The sequence below is a fragment of the Haemorhous mexicanus genome, chromosome 1, assembly GCF_027477595.1.
Source record: "Haemorhous mexicanus isolate bHaeMex1 chromosome 1, bHaeMex1.pri, whole genome shotgun sequence".
Lineage (NCBI taxonomy): Eukaryota > Metazoa > Chordata > Aves > Passeriformes > Fringillidae > Haemorhous > Haemorhous mexicanus.
Genome location: NC_082341.1, coordinates 46,448,345 through 46,465,397, shown reverse-complemented (window position 1 = coordinate 46,465,397; position 17,053 = coordinate 46,448,345). Strand labels below are relative to the sequence as shown.

Genomic DNA, 17,053 nt, shown 5'->3' with positions numbered 1-17,053 from the left:
TCATCCTTGGTTAAAGGTCCACCATATTTGGCCTAGAAACTAGAAGTCACTGAATATTTTGTTTTCAAAGGCTTCAGCAAAGTCTCTGATGTCAGTTTCCACAACAGAGAATGAGGAAGATACTTGAAGTTCCTAAAAACTTTTTAAAGCTTTTTTTTTCCCCCAAAAAAGCCTTTTGGAAATATTAGTACATTAACTTACTTTCTCCATCCAGCATTCAAAGGAAGAGCAAGAGAAAATAATAAATCAGGAAAGATCAGAGCTTAGGACTATCACTTAAATGCTACCTACTTACTTCTGCCTGAATACCCACTTAAAAGAAAATTTTAAAAGGGTTACAGAGGAAGTTTTCAAGAAGGGAACCCAAAACACCTGAGAACACTCTAAATGTATGCAAAAGATTTGACATTAATAAGTAAATTTGATCGTGACTCATATACCCCATAAGGAAAACCTTTAGGGTTCCACATATGGAAGGAAGTTAAATATTAGTGGTCTACATCAATTTTAAAAATGCTGAAGTGATTCATATCAGTCAAGGAGTGTGTCCTAATTTTTCAGTCTTTCCTGCTCCTTTCTTTAAAAATAGCTGGTGTTTTATTAATGTAAAATATTAACTTTCAGTTAGTTGTAGGTTTTGTTGCCATTACCTCCTTCAACCCAAATAGTTCAGATAAGTCCTGGATAAACACGCAAGCCCAAAGTTGCTTATCTGAATCTAACCAAACCACTAAACACTTTGAAGTTGGTCAGTTGTTGCATATGCAGTGGAAACTAATGCTAATTACCTTCTAGTCACCTCTTAAAGGCAAAATGATCCTCCAGATTTAGTTCTTCTGGAACAACATAAAGAATGATGCTAAAATAGTGAAGTAACTTCTAATATAATTATTTAGCTAGTTTGTTTTAATATTGTGCATGCCATACTTGGGCACCTTTGTTTCAACTATAATAAACCAACCCCTGGCCAATTTAATTTGAAAGAACAATTTCATTCTAAAGCAAGCATCCTCACAGAGAATTGGACAAGAATAACAAAAGAGGCAAATTATGGCAGATTTTTCTGTTGGCATGTGGACAAGCTGATGATCAGGAAGACATTTGTCTTTCCAAATTGCACAGCTCTGATAAATGACGCTTTTTTCTTCTTCCCCAGATACCCAACCATATAACAGTTCCATGAAGATAGGGAAATTGCCTGTAAGAGACAGTTTAGTAGTGCTAAAGCTCTGCCAGTGTCCTCAGGAGTTCATTAAAAAACAAGCCTTTATTACTCAATTTGACATTGCCTAATTAGACTCCAGAAGAAACTTGTGCTTATTTTAGTCTAATGAGAATTTTATAGACAAGTCATTTCCTTATTCTCCCAAGAGAAAGTGATAGATTGGTGCACAATAGACTGGCTCCTCATCCCTCATTTCTTCAGCATCTTTCTTCTCCTATTAAGTCTTTTTTTTGCTTTCCCTCCACTTTCTGTTTAAAAACGCAACCTCTCTATTGGCATGGAAAATAAACATTAGGAAAAAGAAAAGAGTCAGAAGACATGTTTTATTTAGTGTTTGATAAATTAATCCTCAGGGAGGTATCCAGGCATGCTAACACTAAATACCAGTTCTAGCCAAAAAAAAGAGCCAACCCCAAAACCCTAAACAAAAAAACCACACCAATAACTTGCACATTCTGCAGTATTTCTCTGGCATGAAATCAGTTAGCCAAACTAAAAGAACTGTGAATCACATATATACCTATTATGAAATATTTTTTCACATGTCGCAGTGATGGTAGAGCCATTGACAGCTACCAGAAAATTAAACTTCCTGTTGAGTAACCCTGGTCTTCATTTGTCAACACAGAAGCATGAAAATGTATACAAAACCTCCCGTGCTTATCAAGCCTAGCTCTAAAGAGTGAAAATCCAACTCTTTCCTCTGTGACCAAGTACAAGCAAACCTATTTGCAGCCGAGCCCTGGCAATTACAATACCCAAGGGATGCACAGGGGCCATTTAAAGGCTACCCAACACAGCAGAGTGAGGAGGCCATGGGGGTGAGCTGTGCACAGTTCCCACACAGAGGATGCAAAGCAGCCCATATTCACTGAGCAAATAGCAGCAGAAACAAAGACATCAACTCCTCCCAGTGCTGTTTTTGCCCCTTGCACACCACTGGAACTGGAACTGAATTTTACCTTCCCAAATGTCTTGTGTTCGACGTTGAGGGTGAAAAAAAATTATTCTGCAGGGTTCCTAAGAACCTTGCAATTCAAAATGGCATACAGTTAGAGCTGCCATTGAATCTTGAGCTGATACTCGATGTGTTTTCCAAGCCTGGCAGCTGGAGAGCTTTCACCACTCATGGTTATGAGGGCTGTCATGAATGATGTTGCTCAGTGACAGAATTACTTGCTCTTGTACCAATTTTCCCACACCAGCAAAATCATTCAAGATCTGTACAGCTTCCACCTTCAAAATTAAATAGTAAAAAAATTCTTATTCCGGTACTTCATGTCCTAAGATGTTTATAATTTTGTTCCAGAAAAACATTACATGTAAAACCATCAATGTGAAAGTCTGGGTTACTGATGTTTGACTGAAAAACTCTTTATGACAAGACGACAAGACTGTTCATTGAAATTTTCCTACATAAATGGAAAATTATATTCACCAAGGTAAATAAGAGTATCTGAAATTTGAGGTGCTACTGAACACAAGAGTATGCACCAGACATTCCAGAGATGTCAAATGTATCTGCTAAGACCTTTGTAAGAAGAGTCAAATCAAAGAAAGGATGGAGAGAGGGAGACCTTTTCTTAGGATAACCAGAAGCAATCAAAGGTAGCACTGTGATGATACTGAACGGTACTGTCCCATTGGTGGCTATTTGTCACAGCTTCAAAACCTCTGCCTTTTCTTCAAATACAAAGCTAACATTTGAATGAACACGGAGATGAACCCGTACTTCGAGCCTCAAGAAAAAGACCTTCTGGTTTAGAGCTGGAACACTCTACCAAGGGACTTAGAAGCATTGAGAAGGGCCAAAAGAAAAGTTAAGACTTGATTATGTTCTCAAACCATCTCTTATAGCCAGTCCCTGACAGAAGCCAGGTCTAGATTATTCAGGTGAAGGTGAAGGAAATTTCTTTAGGAAAATATACATATTATCTTCACATCCCATCTCCCTCCATCCATGTATTATCCCTTGCCTCTGACAGCTAGCCTTAGAACATTCAAGGATGGGCTGCAAGTTGTAGTGCCCCACAAAAATGTCCCCCCAGTCTTGCAGCAGAACACCAAAATGGTGTTGGGTACCTCACACTAGGGGTGTCCAGAGGCAAACAAAGTACAGAGGTACATATGGATCCTGCAGGGTGTCAGTAGAGCAGCCAGAACACTGATAATCTCACAGCCTCCCTCTAACTTCCTTTGCAAGCCAGCTCTAATAGTTGAAATTGGCTGCAATCCTCAACCATAGTATTTGATATCCTTTCCAAGAAATGCACAATTAACTATGATACCTTTGGATATTCAATATTTAGTAGACCTAGCACTGTTGTTGCATGGGATGGGATTCCATTCTCTGATAGATTCCATATCAATGGAGCATAGCACAAGAATTTCTAAGATCAATAATTAGTTATTAAAAGGAAAACCAAAAAACCAACCACAACAACAACAACAAAAAAAAAAAAAAAAACAACAAAAACAACAAACCTCCCAATAATTCTCAAAAGTTAGCAAGGACAGAAAATGCAAAATTGCATATGAGAAGTGAAAGAAAATTCTGAACATATTTTCTTTGTTGTAAAAGAATTCCCACCAACTTTGTCTTTGAACATCCATAGAAGATTAAGATTCTCAAGATAAGGGAGTAGAATATGGCACACAATTTTAGAAATGCAAACTTTATGCAGTCCTGAGCCAATAATACCACTTCTTCAGAGTGCAAATAACTTACTAGTCAATGTGTAGAGAGCTCTTTATGTAAGTGACAGGTCTCCATCCAACTAAATAAGATAATGCTGCCAAATCTATTTCTATAATCTCAGTGATCTCATAGGTTTTCATTAAATATATCAAGTAAAATGAGAGATGAAAAGTGACCTATTTATCCTATGCAAAAGTAATAAGATGGCTTAAGGTTTTAGTATTTTCAAAATGAATAGCATGCTAGAGGGACGTGGTATGTTTTACAAACTACAGAAAATATCTGTCAAAAGAATAATCTTACTGAAAACTTTTCCCATTAGACTGAGTCACCTGCATTCTCCTTGCAGCAGGGAGCCATAATCATGGGACCACATTTCTCTGTTCCAGGCTTTTCACAAACACACAGCAAAAGTGAGCTTTGCCCCATTGACTTTACAATTGAGGCCCTATGGCCCAAAAGTCAAGAACAGTGTTAGAACAAATGGCTAGTCTGGAAGATTTGAATCTTAAATCCTCCAATTTAAATCTTAGACCTCGTTGCAGCCTACAATTTCCTCACAAGGGGAAGCAGAGGGGCAGGGGGGGCAGGCACAGGTCTCTTCTCTGTGGTGACCAGTGACAGGACCTGAGGGAATGAGGCTGTTCCAGGGGAGGTTCTGGCTGGATATTAGGGAAAGGTTCTTCACCCAGAGGGTGGTTGGGAACTGGAACAGGCTCCCCAGGGAAGTGGTCACAGCACTAAGCCTGACAGAGTTCAAGAAGCATTTGGACAATGTTCTCAGGCACATTCTTATCCTGTGCAGGGCCTGGAGTCAGAATTTGATGATCTTTCCAACTCAGGATATTCTGTGATTCTGTGACAAAGCAAAGCCAAACTTTTCCATATGCTACTTTCCAGCACAGGGAATTTTCTGATTGCAAAAGCTATACTAGTATCTTCTCCTTACTTTTTCCGTTTATTACAAAATATGAAAAAAAGAAGTGCTATAAAATATCTAAGTAGCATACAAATACCCACATGGAAGCAAGGGACTTATGCTCAGCACACAACCATTTGCAGGAAAAGTTCTCTACCAACAATTCAGTTTCTCCTGTATGCAAAGCTCTGAATAGGAGAGTTCAGGTGGGTGCACTGCTGCAGGTACCATCAGAATATCTTGGGTTGCAAGGGACCTTTAAAGGTCATCTAGTCCAACCCTCCTGCAATGGGCAAGGAATGTCCTTGTGCTCCTCATGATAGAATAAAATGCACTGGCAGAGATGTCACAAATGACTCATGAGTGGTGGTTTCCTTCCTAAACAAGCCCGCTCTGGAACATGCCCTTTGGTCTTAATGTTACCCTCCTGATGTTGCACTCGGATGACAGCAGCCATTCATTCATTCACTCACTCATTCATTTCTTCACAAGGAAGGAAGACGTGAAGCTATCAAAGAGAGCTGGCAAGGGCCTGTAAGGCTTGATTAAGCTCTCCCAGGCTTTGGGAACAAAGCCAAGAAAAAAGTCATCAGGTTCTGATGTCTTTCCTTGGTAACATTTTGTTCATGTTTAGATGAAATGCAACTAGTTAAAAAAAAAAAAAAAAAAAAAAAAAAGGCAAAAAATCCCTGTTTCCCTTTTCCTGCTTGCCTGCTTGCATTCCCCGTGGGCACTCTGGCAGCTTGTCAAAATAGTAACTGAGAATAAGTGCTGCAGGGCCAAGTCCCTGCTGCATCTGAGCTTTGTGTGGGGAGTGCTGGGGAGCTGCTGGGACACCGAAGGGGGCAGCTGAAGCACTGCACTGCCAGCCTGGTGTTTGCAGCCTTCATTCCCCAGTTACCCCCCAAGAGACACTCGTTTTAGACCAGGCACAGAACTGAGCAGGATCTTCAGCAGTGTTCCGAGTGGTGGGAGAGCAAGCAGCCTCCCTGGGGTAGAGGTGGTTCCATCAGCCTCTTCCCCTGGAACCAGAACAACCCAGGGACAGAGGGTGGTGTCAAGACTGTGGGGGTTAAATGGCTGCATATTTTGCTTTGCCTTACAGAAAGTGCAGAAAAACTTAGAAATTTCACATCTACTTTGAAAATTCAGCCCTTGAGAGCTTTTTTTTTTCCCTTTGAATTATGAAATTTAATGTTCTTGCATTTTAAGCACATAGAACCTGCCATCTTAGATCAGACCAAGAACCCTTCTAGTCAATAATCTTCTGTTTCATAGCAGCTACTATGAGACACCTTGGGAAGTGTGAAAAATACAGACCAAGGTCCATAGTTCTAGTTTAGCCTCCAGAAGGGCCGAAATAAGCAGCCTGTCTGACTCAGAGGGAAAACAGGGCATTTTGGTTTGTACTTTGCTCCTTTTCTAATAAACTCAGTGTTCAATTTTCCCCGTGGAGAACTGCTGAGGGTTGAGTTGATTGTGCCACAGAAGTATCTTCTATAACACTCAGAAACAGTTGCCATTCAGTTATTGTCAACTCAGAGCCCAGTATTGTATTTGTAAAGTTAGGACTGTTTTGTCCTCTGGGCATCCATTTATTCCCATCCACATTAACTTCCTTTGCTGCTTCGTCATCAGTTGTTCAGTGCCCTGAGAACCTTTTGCAGCTCCTCACAGGCCATCCTCTTGCTTTGCTATGCTACAGAGATCGGGGCACCAGCAGCAAACTTCCTGTCCCTCTCCACCCCTTTTCTAGGTCATTTCCGAGCACTTTGGGAAACTGAGAACTTTGCAAGGATATGTTGGCAACATTTATTTACTATGAAAACAACCCCACACTAGTTACTTATTTGCTGATGAGACCAGTACCTCTAAAAACTCTGGGCTGCTTCCTTTCTTCAGCAGTTTCTTTGTGAGGTATCTTGTTGGGAGCCTATCAGTGGGATCTCTCTGTCCATTGATACATTCAAAGGACTTTAGCTAACATATGTCTCTTCTATCTCAAGTATCCGTGTGCCTCCTGATTCTGTTTTTGAATAATTTCTATTAATTATCCCATTAGAGATGTCAAGTATACCAATCTGCAGATGCCAGGCTCAAGCCTATCAATAATGTTCTGAAGGTACCCACCCGAATTCAGGATAAAAAAAAATGTTAAAAGGAGTCTGAATTAAAATACTGTTTGAATAAAATATTGTTTGTTCAGCTTTGAAACATTCATTCTTTTCATTTTGCTTGCATGCATGCACATATGCATATGTATGTATACAGAATTTTCAGACCATTGAGCAAATACACATCCCATTTTGAAACTGAAAAATCAAACTCCATCCTAATCCAGCCAACACTTAGCAACATTTTCCTACAAAACTGGAACTAAACATGGTTTGACAAAAGAAATAAATTACATTTAATTTATGTAAAATCTGTAGTTTCAAATTCGTATTGTTTCAGTAATGGTTTAATTTTTTTTTTCCAGTTCATTTACTTTCTATTTTAAGTGTCATGTTTCTAGACAAATCCTCAAATTGGGGCTTGCCAAACCTATTCCAAAGCTGCAGTACAGAAGCAAATCATAAGAACAGCATCTAACACACCTCTGCAACCTTCCAGGAAAAATACACATCCATTATGCCTCTTCCATCTAAATGTCACTGTAATCTGTTTTCTTGAATTTGTATTTCCTCTGGGAAGGCAAGAAATGCTTTTATTACCCAACAATTTATCCTACCCTATCTCCCTCTCAATCCCACACAATCACTGGTGGAGAATTAAAAATGACAGAGGAAAAATAAAATAAAGCTGTTTGAATTTGACATTCTGCACCTTGTTGATTATGCAAGCAGTCCCTCAGCAAAATTATTGGTTTAGAGCATATTACTTACTCTATCAATATTAAAAAAAAGGACTACTTTTCAACTTTGTCTACTTGCATATTTTTCATGTGGTTAAACATAGCAGATACATGCCATGCATGCTTACACTTTTTTTTTAATCATTATTTGATCACTATCTCATTTTAAACAGCTTGGAATATACAATATTGGTCAATAAATAAATGTATAATGTTCAGATCGTTGCTTATTTGGCTTTCATAAAAAATGTCCACAATATTATTGTTTTAATCAGGAAATGTTTAATAAAATGAATAACATTTGCTTGGTTTGTTTCCTTTGCAGGGGAGAAATAGGAATAGCCATGGATAATTATCCTGCTCTTTATTACTCAGAAGTTTCATTCCTATTCTGTCCAACCACATAAGAAGTTAAAGAGATTCTTACCGACCAGTGACTACTAGCAGATCGATGCTGACCTAAAATATTTCTGATAAAATTAGAACTCTTAAAAAATTGACAACATAGCAATGAAAAATAAAGATGTATTTCTAAAGGATAGTTGCTGTGCAAGGATTAATAATTGCAGGACAAATATGTGAATTTATGTATTTCCCTCAGCTTTGTAAACATATGTATTTCAATTATGGTTACTGCCCTCTTCCAGCCTCTGGTGACAGCCAAGTCCCAGCTGAGAAGCTGCAAGTTTACTCCTGTCTTTGGCAACCTAAATGTGCACTGATAACTTTTTAAAAGGAGGGAAAGCAACAGGAAGGGAATGGCACCTTTGCAACGCTCACAGCAAGCTCCTCTCTGCTTTATGACGAGAGCACAGTCCTTGGAGAGCACTGGACACTTCTCCCTTTTGCACGTCACTTCCTTATTCTGGGGAAAAAAAAAAAAAAGACAAAAGCTATTGCAATCAAACCAAACCCAAGGCTACCATTTCTTGCAATTCAGAAAATAAAGTGTGGGGCCAGCAGCCTGCTCTTTTGCTTCAGGAAAGGTCATTGTGATTCAAAACATCTTTCTTCTCTTGAAGGAGCCCAGTAGAAAATAGTCTTTGAATAATCCAGGAGCCAAAGTAAATGGTGTTTAAACCCCACTTAGACAGTAATTCATAACTGCTGCCCAGTCTCGTACAGAATGTGCTGCACTGAGGAAATCCATGTTACTTAAATGAACAACTACCTACATAATGTGCTTGTTAAAATATCCTCAGGGTCTTGAGGATCTACCCCATGAACTGCACAGCTTCGGAATCGCTTCTTACTGTGACAGAAAGACAAACAGCAGAGAAAAAGGCAGTAACCTCAGAGAAAACAAAATTCTGCCACTGCAGAAAATCAATTTTGCCTAGAGGTTCTTTGAAAGAGGCTACTGTGCACCATATCAGGCAAGATGATTAATGTAATTCATCTTTCTCCCCAAAATGCTGAGAATCAATGAAACACCATGAGCAGACAGAATCACTGTACATTACAGTGTCATCTTGCTATGGCAAAAAGCCAGGGATTTCCCAAGGCCAAAGAGCACATTGACCACATTAAGGAATGTCAATAGAGGATGTGCAACAGCAGGCAGCAGAAATATTCCATTTATTGCCTACCTTGCCCCAGTGGTGTCAACCCTTTTGGTTATCCCTGCCATTAAATAGGTGCAGAAAATAAATACTTGGGGCATTTCTTGTAGTAAAATTTTGCTGTTTCGAATTCCTTACTTAAAGTAGCCCTCTGAAGTGACCTCCACCTATAATTAGTAGCTCAGTTCATTAGGTGACACAGGTGGCCATCTAGTACATGCAAGCATGTACTAGATGGCCACCCAATCTTATGACTTAATTAGAGACCAAAAAATCAAAGGGCTAGAAAAATGTAAATCATAAAACTCAAGAAAAAGAAGCTGGGTTTTCCAGTCTTTTTACTTTGCTCCCTGTGGCCTTATTCAAGGTGCCTGTGAAGAATAACATGCAGCTTTTATTACACTCCAGCCCTTTGTCTAAAATCAGAGGTTTATTTACTTCAAAGTCACTGCCTGATCTGATGGGAGCTATAAAGGCACTTCAGTCTTATCAGCGTAAATGAAGACTCCCTCTCACCAAGACAGTGTGAAATCAGCAAATGAGAATCAGGCCCTAAAGCGCAGCTGCAGCAACACAAACAATTACTGTAAAAAGCCAGGTCACTGCAGTGCTGGCTGTTCTGCATCACTCCAGCACTGCAGAGCAACCATAAATGCAATTTAACCAGCAGGTTAAGCTGACTTTATGGCTGGTCTGTAGCTCTGGACTGGCACAAAGCAGCCACGACACAGAATTGCAAGTGGTTCAATGTCTCTTTTAAAGTGCTCCGTGGAATCTTGATTCCCTTTGCAGGAACATGGTGCCCCATAAGGTCTGCTGAAGGGCAGCAGAACCAAACTTACCAACTCAACTACAGTCTCTATCCTAAAGGGTTCTGCTAAGACCTGATTCTAATGAGTTTGCTTAAGGAAAGGTTTAATAAGCCTATCAGCCCCACTACCTTTATCTATGGGAAAGTCTTCTGCCTGGTGAAAGTGGGTGTGAAGGAGGGGCAAAATCCAGTTTAGAGTTTGCTCCTGTGGAGAACATGGCTCACCCAGCTGCAGCATGAACTGTGCACCTCTGAGAAGTGCACAGTGCCCTTCAGAACCAACCCGGCTGGGCTGGGTGTGTGTAAGGGGGGCCAGTGGGCAGCTACCCATTGGACTTCCTCTTCAAAGGACAACATTATTGTTGCAGATGGCAGCAAGAGGGACAAAAAAAAAAAAAAAAAAAACAGCTCTGGGGTTTTTTTTAATTCCCTGGTTCCCAGAGGACTCCTGGGGTAAATTCCTCATGCAGCCCAGCTTCCAAGGCAATTTCTTCCCTGAGTGCTGTCTGCCTCCTCCTGCCCTCAGGTACATCCTGACTCCTTGCATTGCCATCTTCCTGTTGGCAATGCAAGGAGTTCCTAAGGATGACCCCAACACACGTATTTCAAACAGGAGATACTTGCTAGTTACTGTTCCCAGTAGAAGCCTCCTGTTTCCCCCATATTGCTAAAATCAGAAAAATTCTCTCCAATTATGAGCTTGGTATCACTGATCTACCCCAGGGGGCCAGCCAAATTCAGGTCTTGCGCTTCTTTCCTTATCACCAGTAAAGCTGCTGGTTTAGCAGGTTTTTCGGGAGGGAAGATTTTGGAATTCATGTGCTGATGCCAAGGGCTGTTTTGCATTAAGCAGCTGTTCCACATGAAGAATATTAGTGGCCCACAGTGCAGTGACAGGACCTGAAGGGTCCTTCCCCCTAGGAGGATGTCTTAAGCAGTAGGCTACAGATTCACATTTCCTTTCTCTATCTCAGTAGGCTTTGAACTGTTTGCTGTTCAGTGGCCTGGCTTCAGCAGAAAGGGGCTTGTTCTTCGTGCCCCCACAAGTCACTGGTTCTTACAGCAAGGGCACTTGTGGGGAAAGCAGGAGATGAGTCATTGAATTGCCTCTGGATGTGGAGGGCAGCAAATCTGGATCACTGACTCAAAGCTCTGTTGTTACAGCACAGTGCTGAAAGGTAGGGAGGAGATGCCACACTCATCACCCACTGCACTTTTTTATTGTTGGCTTTCTTAGTTTGGTTTTTCTTTTGGTTGGTTTTTTTTGTTTGTTTGTTTGTTTATTTTGTTTCTTTTGTTTGGGGAGTTTTTTCCCCCAAATTAAAATGAAATGTTAGCTCTGTCCCTTGCAGGAGAAGCTGCAAGCTCCTCCTGCCTTAAAGGACAGCTCCATGTATCCCAGGTAAATAGAGCCAATCTTTGCCAGCACAAAAGAGAAGAGCAGCTAAGCACTAAAACAGGGTAGGATTTGCAAAGCTGATGTTTATCCTCTCCAGCTTTCTATAGGCAAGGCCCAGATGGCTCCAAAACTGGCTTTTTCACATGTCCTCCCAAGCTGCCTAACCCTCTGCCATCAGGGCCAGGCTGCTCTTCCAGGGTGTGAGGTACAGCATTGCTCAGGATTGCAGCCCCACTACTCCTTGTGGGGTCTTTTGGTGAAAAAAACATACAGTAGAGCCACAATGGCAACACATTGCTGCCCTGGCATTGTCCTCATCCCTCTTGAAGAAAGAAGAGATGAATGTAACTCCAGGGAAGTGCATCCTCCTCCTACTGCTTCTACTACTATTATTACTATTATCCCAAAATTATTTCTAAAAAGTCCAGCTGTTTTATCTCAGTGTTGTATCTTGCCGAAAACAAGGTCAGCAGATGTGAAGGAAAGGGTTAATGTACCATGCTGATCCACCACAGGCCTGCAGCAGATAAAGCAGGGCTGGTAAATCATTGTTTAGTCTATTGCAGTCAGGCATTATCCAGTGCAGATCTCCTGGGTCCACTGGGTGTAAAAGTACAAAAATAAAACAAAAGAGTAATTGTCATCTGGAGGCTGGGTTTTTCCTTCACCCAGTTGCCCAAAACACTGCTCTTAATGTCTACTGTCCATCTGCTTGTTTCAGTTCTGCTGCCTCCTCCCCTCCCATTCCACAAGGGCAAAGTGGAGGCTGAGAGCAAATGGGACTTAAGCAACAAATCCTTTCCTCCCAGTTATGTCCCCTCCTACCCCCAGTAATCATAACATTTCGTTACTTGTCCCAGCCATACATTTAGAAAGTGACTAAGTAGCTGCATGCAGGAGAGCTGAATTACCAAGCCTCCGTCTGGGCTGTCAACAGCGTCTCTGAATCTGTTGAAAGCTCTCAGATACTTTGAATTTTGCTGTTCTTAAGAGAAAACTTCTTAGACGGCAACAGTCAGAAGCCAACAGTTATGGGAGGGTAGGGGATTTTTTTTTCCCTTTTGTTTAAAGGACATGCACTCTGGCACCAAGAAGTGCGGAAGAGACACATGGCCCATAAATACATAAACCGTTTGCTAAGTCAGAAAGCTGGGAGTCAGTCAAATCCATAATAGGATCCCAAGATTCATAATAAATAACTTTTAATTACAGTCCTGCACAATAGTTATTTTAAACAGATGGTTTATAGATTCACATCTGGGATTTTTTTTTTTTTAAATTTAGTGCTCAGGCACACATAGAGAAAGGGAGAGAACCTCAGCTAAGGTTTCTATTAGTGTTGGAAAAACGGGTATTTTTTTAAAAGAGGTCAGGCTGATCCAGAACAATGCTGCCGCATCTGAAGCAACTCCCCAGTCAGTGCTCAGCTCAGCAAAGGGTTCACTCTGGAATCCCAGACTCCCCTGTAAAGGAAAATTTAGGGAAGTGCTGGAGGGTCACCCTGGACTCCTCACTGCACTCACCAAACCCCAGCTGTAGACAACTCGTGTTTTAATGCATCTGAGGAAAAGATCACAAATTTTGTTGGGTGTCTATGTTTCTCCCCTCTCCCACACTTTTCCAGTGAGAAACAAGGATCTGCTTAACTAGGCATGCAGAGGTGATGTCAAATTCCCACACAAGAGAGATACACTAACCAGACCCAATATCACTGCTACTGCTCCATGTTACCTTTACTACAACCTCCTCTCAACACAATTTGTTCAGCTTCTACATGCACCTCATATTTTTACCTTCCATCAAAGAACCCCACACAAAACAGCCCATTCTGGCGACAAATTATATCAAACTAACAGCCTTAAACTCATATGGTACAGCTAAATAAAATGCCAACATGAAAAGGAAAGAAAAAAAAAACCCACACACTAAAAAGGAGTCTGAATATTTGGCAGAGATCTTGGAGAGGATATGTGCCAAACCACAGCTTGGAAGCCACAGCCAACTTTCTACAGGGTTCCCCACTGGACTCCTGCCGGCTCACAGCAGCCACCAGGAGGATGGCTCTTTTCAACCTGGATTTGGCTTCAAGAGGGAAGGGAAAAAAAAAAAAAAAAAAAAAAAAAGAAAAAGAAAGAAAAATAGGAGTCTGCTTCGTTTATTCAGGACTGTACCAAGGAGTCCTTCCATCAATGGTATCCTGAGCCCACTCTTGTGCTGTAACAGCTGGCTGCAGAAAACATTGAAGATGTGGTTTCTCAGGGGAGCAGATGTCCACAGTGATGGTCTGGGGTTGTTTTTCTTTCTTTCTTTTTATGTATTGAAAATGCTTTTAGGAAGCTTGCGCTGCATTTCTAATACCCCGAGGTTATTAATTATTTATACTGAAAGGGAAAAATGTTACTTAAACTTTCATTTAACCAAAAAAATGCTGTGGAGAGAAAAATAATAAAAGCAAGAGAGAGATATTAGGTAGGAATACCAACTACCATTAATGACTAATCCTGAAAACATTAATTTTTTACCATTATTCATCATAGTCCTGCTGGTAATTCTGACAGGACTACTCACCAAGTAGCTCAGGGTGTCCTTAAGTTTCTGCTAGGAGAAGGCTGTGGGATCACCCATGAAAACAATAACAATTTTCAAACAATGGCAAAAGTTGCCCCCAAGGAATATGGGATGGAGCTTTCAAATGCACACATGTGGCCTTAGGAGAAGAAAGAGCCATTTAAAATTAATGGAACAAGTGTATTCAATTCACACGGGCGGCCTCTCCACCGCAAGGCAAAGGGCAGGCTCCAGCGCCGGCTCCTGCCATGTGCCGTGATCCCCGTGTTCTTAGGCCACGATGCTGGGCTCTCTGCCAGCTGTTGCACACAGCCAGAGCATCCTCTCAAGCACACAAGAAGCCACACACACCACACAGGCCACGGGAGCAAAGGTCTGGGCCAGCACTGGCCACAGGCTCTGTCCCTCAGCAAAGCCTGGGAGCACCCAAGCCTATGCCTGCACCTCTGTTTACGTGCAAACAACCCCGATGTTGGGTCAGCTTGAACTCAAGAACAGGCTCAGACACATGCTTAACTCATGGTCTAGACAAAACCTGAGGCTCTATCTGAAAATAGTACCCTTGCTTTTCTGGCACTCCTGCCTGGAACTCCGTCTCAGGCCCGATTTACAAACCTCCCTTTAACTGGCAGGGTTGATGCAAGCAAGAGATCCCTGCCAGAACTGTGGGACTGCTGTCTTCCATGAGCATTCCTTATACCTGAGCAAGAGCCACACCATTAGGCTTCAGGGAGGAGACACCACTCCTCAAGGAGAAATGTCTGCAGACCCTTTGAATCACTGTCAAGGGAGATGAGGATACAATCACATTTCCTTTATTCCCTTCCAATCATCCGCTGGGGTTACTTTCTCTTGCAAAAAAATTTTGCGGGTACAGTAAAAAAATGGTTTAGCACACTAGATATATTTCTAAATTCAAGGTGGAAAAAATATTTCCCTATGAAACGGTGTTTGTTCTCAGGAAAATGGTAGCATTCTCTTCACATTACCCTACAAACACCAAGGCATATGCTTCACCAAGAGAGAGAAAGGTCCCGTTATTTTAAGCACATAAAATTGTAATGAGACAGCTCACAGGAATGAAGTCAAACAAACACTTCAGTACCTTCAGCATTAGGTCCTTGCCTGTGACAGAACGTGACCATGATTTCAGCATGGATTATATTAGATACAAATGACAGTATTTTAGTTCAGTTCACAGTCTCTCATTTCCTTTTTTGAGCAGAGCTCTGGGTAGCCTTCAATATTCCCCCTCATTCCTGTAATCTGTTTAGCTTATCCAGCCTCTCAGGGTGAGCAGGGAGGAGGCTGCAGCCTTCCCTGTGGTGATGCTCAGCCAGCATCAACCATCCCCCTTCATAATTCGAGCTCTCCCCACTCCCTAGGAAAGATGATTAAAACAAAGGCCCTGCTGAAAGATGACACCAAATTTCACTTCAAATGGGTATTCCCCACTTCTGTGAGGAAGACATGAGTATGCACAAGTGATTCAGGACAAATCACTCACAACCCCTTACAGACTGAACAGATTTTTTTTGTTTTCTCATTGTGCTTATGAGGTACACCAGCACAAGGAAAGTGACCTTGGTGGCCTGCTGCAATCCCAACACTCCCTGACCTCAGCCCTGTGCACCAGTATTTGGTGAAAAGAAAGCGCCATCTCTTCCTCCTATATTTGCTGGCATTAATACTAAGGCTACAGCTAGGGTCAGGGTCCCAGAACAGCAAACATTTTGCAGCACATCCCTGCTCCAGTGAGCTTAAGGACAAGGTAGACACAGCCAGACAGAATTACTGTAACTGCAGACTGAGTCAGTGAGAAAGCCGGAGCAGGATCCAGACCGTGTCAGTCTCCCTGTCTCCACCTCCAAGTGCAGCTTCACATTAGAGCTCTTCAGCTGCACAGTTATAGGCAACACTCTTTACCTGTCAGCAGAATAGGATTGGCAGTTTTATAGCAAAAAAGACATCACCTTCACAAGTTCCCAGCACTTCATACTGTAGTAGAAAAAATACCCATAGTAATCCAGGAGCCAGATATCAAGGAAGGGTTAATACAGGGATTCTTGTGGGAGACCACACCTTCACATTTCATGAGATGTACACTTTTAAGATTCGCATCTTCTTCTGTGAACTTTAACTCACAGGATTATGTTTCTACTTTTTCAATGAGGAGGTTGAATCAATTATCAATTACTTAAATCTGATGACAATACCTAAGAAAAAGGTAATCACAGGCAATACCTATCCATTTGAAGCTCCAGCTGCAAGCCTTTACCCATGCTGCTTTAAAAGCTCACTGACCCAGCCCTGTGAGTTTACGATCTACCCCTTGCTGGATGTTCTCAGCTACTCAGATCAGTCAGAAAAGCCTGTTGGATGATTACACCCTAAATGGGTGATGCTGAAGGCATGGTTCAGCCTAGTCCTAGTCTGGTTTACCCTGACAGAAGCTGGTGGAGAATTCATTCTCCCAGAGAAGTGATGGGCAGTTGAGGGCCATAAAAGCTTCCACTACCTGAGCTTGATCCACCAAACACAGCTGAAGTCAGCAGATGTGGAACAGCCTTGCTGTCCTGAGTGTATCCTGGAGCATACTGGTTCCCCTTAAGTGCTATAGGATGGCTTGGAGAAAGAGAAGTCTGCCAAGAAAATTGTTCTGAAAACACCCTAAATAAATTCTACTCCTAAAAATTGTTGAAGATCACACTCATTAACTATCTAGCTGATTTCATAGAAGGCAAAGCAGATTACACCAATGGTTTAAAATAAATTATTAAATCATTTGAATTCAAAATTTTAGATCAAGCCATGGTGTCATGTTGTGGCTCACCTCAAAAATTAGCCCAGCCCATCAAAAGAGTGTCCTAAAAATAGTCTGCTTTTCTTTCTTTACTAATGTTATCCCAGTATTATACACTGCTATTTCCTGGTAGATATTGTGAATGAGAGATAAACAAAGCCATTAAAACAATAAAAAGGACTTCAAAATCAAAGCACATCAAAATCAAGTCTAT

General features: G+C 41.4%; 1 protein-coding gene across 4 annotated transcripts in view; it reads right to left on the bottom strand.

Moving 5' to 3' along the window:
- BMPER (BMP binding endothelial regulator) overlaps positions 1-17,053 on the bottom strand; it is a 147,494-nt gene that overhangs the window by 114,115 nt on the left and 16,326 nt on the right. For 3 of the 4 annotated variants that reach the window (XM_059848601.1, XM_059848592.1, XM_059848582.1), the window contains exon 3: positions 8,462-8,561. The exons of the other annotated variant lie outside the window; for it this stretch is intronic. In XM_059848601.1, coding sequence (XP_059704584.1) covers positions 8,462-8,561 — 100 coding nt within the window. The remainder of the gene's footprint in view (positions 1-8,461; positions 8,562-17,053) is intronic. 4 annotated transcript variants of the gene reach the window in all.